Consider the following 10,967-nt stretch of genomic DNA (forward strand, 5'->3'; position numbering starts at 1 on the left):
TGCCGAACGTTGCCGACCCCTGGTATACACCAATGATCCTCTTCCATGTCCTTAAAACATACAAGCATAAAAGACAAAAACTTAAAACCAATTTGCCACCCTGAAAAATCTAAAAGGGAGCTACTCCTGTTATTAGTACTCTGCATTAACACACTAAGAACCAGAGAGATTTTTGGGGTTAAGACTCTCTCCTCAGAAAGCAGGGGCCATGAAAGCTGCAGAGCAAGTAAAAGAGCATCTCATGTTGCTGCACATCCACTCCTACTATTTTAGAAGCAAATTGATGAGTTCTTTAAAATATGGTCTTCCTCTCTCAAAGGAAGGACACAGAACACCTATATCCCCTCTTAAAGGGAAAAAAAGAGAGAGAAAAGACACCTGAACAATGAATGAAAGCAATCTAACCCATACTTACCCTCTTATGAAATGTTCTAAGACAGCAAACCTTCACCTCCTTCCCCATCCTCATATACATGAGGAACATTTTATTTGAAATTTAATACATATTGTATTTCAATATAAATCCTTGCTATGTGGGTATTCACAGAAACAGATTACATGTTAATATTTTGTATCAGAGATTCACAATTAAATAATTTAGATCATTGTATCAGTAAAACAAATTCTCTCTTAAACCTGGCAAATAATGAGCCAAATCCTAAAGGAATTACCAGTCTTGTCTGCTCAAAACATTTTTTGGTTTAAATTAATTTTAGTTACCATTAGAGATATCAGTATTGGTAATCCAAAGAGTCTTTTACCTGTCTGAAACTTCAAGATGATGTGATTTATAGGGTTTGCTTTCTTGTACACTGCTGTGGGACCTCTTTTTGCGTTTATGGGGAGCACTGTGCTTTCCTTGATCCCAGCTCTTTCTATCATCCCACTCAGAGCAATGACTTCGTTTTGAATGTCGCATCTGTCACAAAAATATTTAAAGGGAAAGGTTTATATTTTAGTATACACAGAAATGATAGTCGACTAATCCAGATTCAACAGGCTAGTTCATACAGAAATCACAGTTTACCACCGCTCATTGGGGGTGGCTTAATTATGCCAGTGGGAGAGCTCTCATCTGCCGGCATTGAGCAGCTATACAGGAAACCTTACAGCAGCGCAGACATAGCCTAAGGGCTGGTCCACACTGGGGCGGGGGATCGATATAGGAAACGCAACTTCAGCTACGAGAATAGCGTAGCTGAAGTCGACGTTTCTTATATCGAACTAAAAGTACCTACTTCGGGTCCACGCGGCGCAGGCAGGCTCCCCCGTTGACAGCGCTTCCTCCTCTCGGCGAGCAGGAGTTCCGCAGTCGACGGGGGAGTGCTTCTGGGATCGATCTATCATGTCCAGATGAGACGCGATAAATCGATCCCAGAAGATCGATCTCTACCCGCCGAATTAGGCGGGTAGTGTGGACCAGCCCTAAGAGTTGTATATACACCTCTATCCCGATATAACGCTGTCCTCGGGAGCCAAAAAATCTTACCGCGTTATAGGTGAAATCGCGTTATATCGAACTTGCTTTGATCCACCGGAGTGCGCAGCCCCGCCCCCCTGGAGCGCTGCTTTACCGCGTTATATCCGAATTCGTGTTATATCGGGGTAGCGGTGTAGTTAGGACTCTGTGCTGTCATGACACAAAAATGGTTACAGACTAAGTCCTCAATCCTACACTGAGGGCTTGTCTTCACATACAGCGCTGCAGCTGTACTGCTATAGTGTTTTAGTGAAGATGCTACTACGCTGACAGGAAAGCTTCTGCTGGCCTAGTTAATCCACTTCAAAAACTCAAGAATGTTTTTCATCAATATGCAAATTAAGGAAGATCTATGGAACACAAACCACTAAGGACTTTTAAAATGTGTTATTTACAAAATTACAGGTAGCATCAAACTGCTAAGGGAACAGTGAGTAAGTAAGAGGTGGGCTGTTAGTTGTGACACAAAGAAACCCTACATTATATAGCAGGGGGGCCTCGCTTGCAGGATGTTTGATTAAGCGTAACAATTTCAAGTTAATTTAGTGTCTAGTCCAGGGATCAGCAACCTTTCAGAAGTGGTGTGCTGAGTCTTCATTTATTCACTCTAATTTAAGGTTTCGCATGCCAGTAATACATGTTAACGTTTTTAGAAGGTCTCTTTCTATAAGTCTATAATATATAACTAAACTATTGTTGTATGTAAAGTAAATAAGGTTTTTAAAATGTTTAAGAAGCTTCATTTAAAATTAAATTAAAACGCAGAGCCCCCCCAGACCGGTGAGAGTGCCACTAAAAATCAGCTTGTGTGCTGCCTTTGGCATGCGTGCCATAGGTTGCCTACCCCTGGTCTAGTCTTTTTTGAAGACAAGAGTGTGGATGAATGAAGATTTAAAAACCTATCAGTCACGTCAAAGTAACCCACAAGGACAAGTCTGATATTCCGTTAGGGTTTAAACTTCCAAAGAGAAGGTAGTCAGTGACAAAACAGAAAAAAAAATGTGTTTGCCGACAATTCAAGAGGTTGTGATGGGATTTGATTTTGGAGAATTAGAATCTAGAGAGAATAATTCTTGGAAGGCAGCACAAAGTGCAAGTGTTCATTGCTTTTTCAAGACAGACAGAATACTCTCCTAAATGTAAAATGAGGAAAGGTGTGGTAAGGGCTGGAAAAACAGGTTATCCTAAAAAACTCAGGGTTGAGTAAATGTGGAAGAAGTGAGTAAATGTTTCCACAAATAACTAACTTGTTTTATATAAATGCTCTGTGTTTTTTCTTTTTCCTGACTTCTTAAGACTTGGATATGTACATAAATCTTTTTTTGCCCTCAACTTATTACATTTAGTTACAAGGAAAAATAAAACAGGGATAAGTTGTCTAACTTATCTTCCCACAGTAGCTTACATTTTATGATTACACTGACATTTGTCTTAAGTGACGACTCAAGTGACTGAAAAAAATAATTTGCTTAATAAAAGCAGTCTTCGAATAAAGATGGAACAAAACTATTCCAATGAGGACATTTTGGGGAAATCTCTTAGAACAAGAACTGCATAAGGGACCAATCTACATGGAAGGATCAGGGAATTTTTGCTTTGCCAATGAACAGAGATGTGGCTAAAAAATGGGTAGCAGCAGCACAAATTATATCTTTTTAGGAACAGATTATGGATTAAATATGCAGATTCTTTTATTAGAGGCCTTGGAGCTGCCAGATTCTCTAGAAGCAGTAATTACATTGTACAGAGTCAGGAAGCTCAATTCATTTTTTCCTCTAATACAGACAATTATCCTGCCTTTGTCACTTCTAAACTTGACTACTATAACAATCTATCCAGAACTATCTTGGAAAGGCCATCCAGAAGCTCCAGCTGCTTCAAAATACAGCTATTATTTACAACAATTTAATTGAGTGCACCACTAGAAGCAAATTATACCCTTGTTCAAGTCTTTGCAAGTCTTCCTGTTCATTTCCAGATGCATATCAAGGCACTGATAATCTTTAAAGTCCTGAACCTATGAGACTCAATTACCTTGAAAACTCATTTTCATTTTACATCTTTTCCTCAGTTGAGAATATTGTTAGTTTCTTTAGCTCCAACATCCATAAAAAGAAAAGGTATCTATGACATAACCACTCAGAGGTCATGCACACCTGTGACATCACCAAGGGCAACATGGCCAATCAAAATGCAGCCTTGAATCATCAGTGTCCTATACAGAATTTCTTCACTGCCCAGATTTATCCCTCATGCCTCCATAAAAGCCAACAGCAGTACACCTCCTCCCCTCCAGGTTTTTTATGGAATATGGTTTCCTGGTCATTGACCAGTAGGGGTTCATAGGAGCACTCTAGGTGGAGATGCTAGCTTCAGGCCTCACATCCATATCAGTATGCTTTGTGGAGAGGAAGAAAAGAAAACCACCTCCTCACTTGAGAAAATAAAGTGAAAGAATCCATTTTTCATTGTTCCGGGCTCCAATTCACTAATAGGAGGAAGGTGAGAGAACCCTTAAGTCAGTCCTTTTGAGGAGAGTGAGGAATAGACAGGAATGAGAATAGACAATGGTATGGTGCAAAGGAAAAGACTGAGATAACATGTACATTTTCTTTAAAATATTTATTTACACAGAACTGAAGTTTATAGAAGTTATGTTTATTTTCAAACTTTATGCCATAAACTAGTGTATGCTTGTAACTGTTGTTTTTGGTGCTGTATATTAACATGGGTACTCAAAAGTAAACAGTCTTCAAACATTTTTTCCAATAAAATCCATATTATAACAAAGCTTATACAATTAGCTCTTTATACATTATTTTATATGTAACTACTATATAAACCAGTGACTGTATATATATTAATTCAGAACATAAGTTTTAAGATGTTGCACAGATTTATTTCGCCAATCTCATTGTAACACAGAGTCAGATTTTAGAATTATCTATAGAATCACATTCTGAACCCAAAAAGAACAGGAGTACTTGTGGCACCTGAACCCAGTGCCTAGGTAAATATGCAGCACCGCAATACTATAATCCATACCAACCACAGGTCAAACTCCATTAGCACAGAACTCTGCAGGCGTTTTTTAAGTTGGCTGCTCTACCAGAAAGAAGTGCAGGAGCAGATACAGAGTTTCTGTTGTCAAGTGTTCCATGTAGCGACTGCTGAGACAGGCACATGGCACTACTGACAAGCAGAAAAAAATTAGGGAATAGCTATACAATCAGGAAATCAAAGTCCATTTGTACATCCAAAGGAGTCTTCTGAATACATATTTTAAAATGTGGAACAAACATACACACACACACACACACACACACATATATATATATACACACACACACACATATATATATATATAAAGCGTGCTAGTAACTCACACCGTATATTAAGAGATTCTAAAACTGAAGTATAAAACTAGAATCATCATACTTGAATAAGATTGCAATGAGAAGGCAAGTGAACGACCTTTCATTTCAGAAACTGATCATTGACAGTTATATCAGCAATTCTGACTTGTCTCTCTTCACACCTGGAAGCATTTCTTAACTCTGAAGTTTATACAAAGAATATTGCTAAGTAACAGCATCAGAATGTTGTTAATGAGATCAATTCGCTTTTTTTGACTTCTGACAATGGTAAAAAATCCTTCCTACCAAATTTTTTTCAAACAGATTTTAAAAAATCACTTCTATCACCAGTTTTTAACAGAATAGGAAGCACGGTGTTACAAGAGAGAATGAATCAAAAGGTATAAAAAGTACGGACTAAATCCTGCAAACGTGATTAACTTTACTACTGTGAGTAGTCCTAGTGAATTCAATGAAGTTACTCAGGGTAGTAAAGTTAAGCACATGCATAAGCATTTGCAGAATCAGCGCATACCTGACTATATTTTCAGGGAGAAGCCATTCCCCCATATATCCCTCCATCCCTCACCTTTTGCCTCCACTCCCTACTCCAAAGTCATTCCTCTTTATATCCATGCCTCATAATCGAGGACTTCAATTTCTCTCTTTTGGGGATGAGGAATTTTCCTCTTCCCTTCATTCAGCTGCAAATTAATGAGGATTCCAGTTTTTATCATCACACCCTAACCAATTCAGTCTTGCAAGAGTGAGGCAGCTGTAAGGCCTGGAGTGCACCAGAAAATTAAGTCAGCCTAACTACTTCCCTCAGGGGTGTGAAAAATCCACACTCATGAGTTGTCATTAAACTGACCTAAATCCCCATGTAGACAGCACTAAATCAACAGAAGAACTCTTCTGTCAACCTTGCTACCGCCTTTTAGGGAGGTGGATTACCCACAGCCACGAAAAACCCCTCCCATTAGCTTAGGCAGCATCTACGCTAAAGTACTGCAATGGTTCAGCTGTGCCATCGTAGCATATCAAGCATACACAAATTAAACGCAAAAAGGGACCCAGTCGGTACTAACCAGGGACCAATCATGCAAGGAAAGGGAAGACCCAACTCCCCACTAATTCCAAGGGTCCCACATCATCACTGGGGGAGAGGATGGGGCAAGGGGAGACCAAGTATTGCTACACCCTGAAGAGATGAGTAGGATGAAATTGAAGACCCTTGCTGCTTAGTTTGCTGAACTCACAACCTCTCTGCTGTGGAACGTAGATTCCCAAGTTCCTCCTCCCAAATCATGGAGTAGCCAACTGGAAAAACAGCTGAGCGGGAGCCCATTGTTACTCCACCTTCACGCTGCAAGGGCTCAGCCAGGCCCTGCCCTAGTGTAAAGCACACTGCAGCTGTTCACCACCAGGATGCACTCCAGGATAAAGTCCTGCGACCTTCACCCTCCAAACTCATCCCCCCTCATCACGTTTGTGATGCCCAGACACCACAGGGTCACCACGGCAGCATTTCTCCAACGCCCCCCCGGCTTCCTAGGGCAAGCTCAGCTACTGACACTAATCTATTCACCCCCTAAACTGCCTGTGCCCCAGGTCCATCACAGGCCAGTCTCCTCCCCGTGAGCTACCACAACAGCCAAGGAGAACTGGGACGCTCCTGCTAAGGGCCGCTAGAGGGGAGAGCGGTGAGGGCCGATGGCCCAGCATGCGCAGGGAAAGCTCCTCCACTGACATCTGCTTCCTCTGCCAGCCCCGATCCACAGTCAGGGTACAAGGCGCGTGTCTCCCTGGCAGTGCCGCGTGCGGTGGGGGTGTGTCTGGGCTGTTTTACCAGCAGGATCCTCACAAGGGGGTTATCTGCAAACTGGGCAGGTGCCAGGGCCACCCGCGTGAGGGCCCAGCGAAGCCTGTCCAGAAATGACTTACCCCCCCCCCACGAGCCCTCCCCTCCCCCAGGTCCTTCACCCCCCAAATTACCCCCCTCCGAATCTTCCCCTCCCTTCCAAAATCCCCCTCAGGCCCCTTCCCGCCACAATTACCCCACCTCGGGCAGCCCCCAGCCCTGGCTGAGGCGATAAGTGACCAGCTTCGAGCTCAGCCGGCTCGAGTCCACCACGACGTCGGCCTCCCCCGGCCCCTGACAAGGGACCGCGATGGGGGGGGGGGGTCACTTACGGCAGCTGAGCGAAACCCGTCTCCGCCCTCCGCACAGAAACAAAATGGCGGCCGCCCCCGAGCACTAGATACCTGCGGGTCGCTTCCCCCCGCCCCCGGTGCGGGATGACGTCACACGCACTCAGCAAGGGATGGGCTGAGAAAGAAACAACGGGACTCCGCCCCTTAGCGGGAGCGGCGATAGGGAAGCATTGAGGCTCCGAGACTCCGCCCCCTGTTGGGGGGGAAAGGGAGATACAGACTCCGCCCCTGTTGTGGGGAAGGAGGAGGTGCAGAGGCTTATCCCTTATTTGTGGGGCACTGTAAAGCGAGGCACAAGGATTCGGGCCTGCTGGAGTTAAAGGGAGACTGTGCATTGGGAGCTGTGGAAAGCACTCAGCTGCCCATAGGGCCCTGCGTGCTGTGGGTCAGAACCTCAAAGATATTTTACACACCTAACTCCCATTGAAATCAGTGGGATTTAGGCACCCAAATAACTCTGAGGATCTGGCCTTGGGGGCCTAACCCACCCCACTGCACTCCTTCAGTTACTCACAGACCCACCCCACCAGTCCTTCTCCTTGCCCCTTGGCAGCTGGACCCGTGGGGGAGTCCGATTTCTAGTGGGAAACAACCCCACAGGAAGGCTGTGAGAGAATGAATACTGTGATAGCTGCACCCAGGGCAGCTGCTACTAACGACACCGGTGAATAATGTAGTAATATGTCCTTATTGCTCCTGACCCAGGATTTCCTGAGCTCCTATGCCCTTGGTTGTGCAGGAGATGAAGGAGATGTTAGTACCTCCACCATCTCCCTCAGCAGATCTACCTGCATAGCACATAGCCCACTCTGTCTAGGCTGCTTTCCTCTGGGGACTCATTTTTGCACTTCCCTCTGGGAGGAAACAGCTTTTGCTATTTTGCAGAGAATTTTGCTCAGGCTCCGTACTGAGCTGTCTGTATCTGTGACAGCAGAGCAGGACCCTGCTAGGTCAATGCTAGAACCTGTGCTGGTGCTGCTCCGTGAAGTTCTTGACATGCTGGACTCTATTCCACAACCCATGCTTTGGACTCATGCCCGACCTGGCTGGTGAAGGCTAGTGAGGAAACACTGAGTCCTTTTCTGATGGAGAATGTCATGACCTCCTTTAAGGAAGGTCATCCTGATCTTCCATTTCTGGCTAGGATTGTGGAGCAGGTTACATAGATGCCTCTGAGCTTCTCAATCCTTGTCAGTCTGGCTTCAGAACAGGCTACAGCACCTGAAACTGCACTGGTCAATGATTTTCTGGCAATAGTTAAAGATAAGATGTCCATACTGATATTACTCGATCTATCACACATTGATCATGGACTACTGCCAGCTAACTTGGGGACCCGGCTGCCTTGTGGTGGCTTCATTCTCTCCATATGAGAGATCCCAGAGAGTAGTTTCAGGTAATTATTTTTCTCTCCTGAGGGTGCCACACAAGGCCCCATCATATCATCCCTCCTCTCCAGTATATAGGGCCATTGCGGGGTGAGGGAAATAGGGAGGAGACATGGGATGAAATCTCATATTTTCTATATGCTGATAATACTCAGCTCCATCTATCCATTTTGCCTGACCCAGAGAGTGTGGTTTAGTTTCATTCTCAATATATGAGCATGGATGAGAGTGAGCTAGCTGAGGTTACATCCTTGAGAAGACTGAGGAGATGATGGTAAGCAAAGGGAAACAACCAGAAGATAAGGTAAAGGAATCAGCCCCACTAACTGAGGTTGTGTGACCCTTAGAGCATCCCAGTGCCAGAGGGCAAGGGCTCACTGGTATCAGGTAATGGGTTTCAGCTGTCCTGACCAACTCACTCTGGTTATAATCTGTATCTAAAAGGTGTCATAATATGTCATTGGAAAACTAATAACTCGCTGATCATTAATGCTCTTGCATGATGTATGTGTGAGTTATGGATATATGCTGGAATGATGACTAAAATGTGTTTAAACCAGGCATGTCAGTGGAAATTGGTAAACAGATCTGCCCTAGATAAAGGAAAGTGTATTTGCTTCTCTGACCAGTCTGGTCATCAGGCAGAGACAGTAAAGGTCCATTTACATATTAGGTGAACAAGGCTATCTTGCTAACAAGTCAGGGTGGAGACAGCTTCCATCAGGAAAGAGAAACTTTATCTGGTCTATAAAGACAAGGGGTCAGAACCTCAAGTGATAAGAAATGGAATCAACTGATTGCATACAATATTACTATATTATAAAAATTTATCGAATGAAGTGTTTTATAAAAGCTTATGACACACTGGTGATTAATGTCATTGTAAAATGTATGTATTAGCACTATATAAAGAATTTATGGATACTTACTGATATTAGGCTTTACAGTCTATGTCCAAACAAAGGGAGAAACAATGCAGGGTTGAAGTCTCTAGAAACTGAATATAGGTGAGAAACCTGCTTAGGCAAAGATCTTTTGGCTAGGAAGACAAGGGTGACTAGCTCCTTGTGCTTCTGTGGCAGGTCCTGACTGAGAGAAAATCAGCCATGGCTGGGAAAAAGGAAAATTGGTGAAAGAACTCATCTTGAACAAAGCCTAGCCTGTATCTTGCAAGATTAAATTTTAGACTTTAGATGTATGTTTTCAATTTTATTTGCTTTAACCCTGTCTAACTTTGTTCCTTTTACTTGACATCACTTAACCTATGTCCTATTGTTATTACATTTGTTTTATTGATACTATCTTCTGATCTCATGTGGCAGTGTAGTACAGGGAAAGAGGAGGCCTCTCAGGTACGCAGTTCCTAAACCATTCAAAGTATTTTAGCTCAGAATTAACACCTTAAACCAGGGGTCGGCAACCTTTCAGAAGTGGTGTGCCGAGTCTTCATTTATTCACTCTAATTTAAGGTTTCGCGTGCCAGTAATACATTTTAACGTTTTTAGAAGGTCTCTCTCTATAAGTCTATATTATATAACTAAACTATTGTTGTATGTAAAGTAAACAAGGTTTTTAAATGTTTAAGAAGCTTCATTTAAAATTAAATTAAAATGCAGAGCGCCCCAGACCGGTGGCCAGGACCCGGGCTGTGTGAGTGCCACTGAAAATCAGCTCGTGTGCCGCCTTTGGCGCGCGTGCCATAGGTTGCCTACCACTGCCTTAAACTATACCCAGAAAGCAACAGGCAGCCAGTGCAGATCTCAAAGCACTAGTGCCATGCTGAGAGTGAGATACGTGCTTAACAAACAGTATCTCATGCGCTGCATCAGCTTTAGATTCTGAAATGATCCCTTTTTAAAGGCTAAAAGGGACTATACATCTCTACCTCTTTATCCCTCACCTAGCATCAGTAGCCAATTTATTACTGTCTTTGTCAGGTTTTATAATGAATTGTACAGTCTAAAAATTGTTTCTCTCTGTTTATGAATACAGCCTCAATTCCTCATAACAAATTGACCAAACATTACATTCTCTCACTTTGTTCGCTAGGTGATTCATATTCTCTGTGAGAGCCAGAGAAAGTTTTCTCCTGTTTCTAAATTCTTCTGTGGCAATTTGGTGTCTAGGTTGACTAATTATATTATCATGGACAGACTTAAACAAATGACTCACAGATTGTCCTCAGGGTTTCTCTCCTACATAACACGAGAAGGCCTTGCACAGGACCAGCTCTAGGCACCAGCAAACCAAGCACAATTCCAAGGGCGGCATTCCGGGAGGTCTTTTTGTTGTTGTTGCTTCGGCAGCTGCGCTCTCAGAGGTTTTTTTTGTTTTTTGTTTTGCTTGGGATGGCAAAAACCCTAGAGCCAGCCAGTAATATCTAATACAATTGATTTCCTATCTAAGCCAGAAAGCTGCAACCAGTCATCCTCCATGCCATTATTAGCCATTGGAGAATTGATTGGAACCCTAAATAGAGAGAATGAATGCATCACTCAGCAAAAGTGAATCAATGAGACCATCTATTTC

General features: G+C 43.2%; 1 protein-coding gene across 1 annotated transcript in view; it reads right to left on the reverse strand.

Annotated features, from left to right (window-relative positions):
- Positions 1–1,165, reverse strand: part of CLK4 (CDC like kinase 4) — a 14,896-nt gene extending 13,731 nt beyond the window's left edge. Inside the window, 1 exon segment of the mRNA XM_029913403.1 lies at positions 762–1,165. Within this exon segment, the coding sequence (XP_029769263.1) occupies positions 762–919 (158 nt within the window). The 5' untranslated portion in view covers positions 920–1,165.
- Between the last annotated feature and the right edge of the window lie 9,802 nt (positions 1,166–10,967).

This window comes from Terrapene carolina, unplaced genomic scaffold, assembly GCF_002925995.2.
Source record: "Terrapene carolina triunguis isolate 2854851 unplaced genomic scaffold, T_m_triunguis-2.0 Scaffold629, whole genome shotgun sequence".
NCBI classification, from domain to species: domain Eukaryota; kingdom Metazoa; phylum Chordata; order Testudines; family Emydidae; genus Terrapene; species Terrapene triunguis.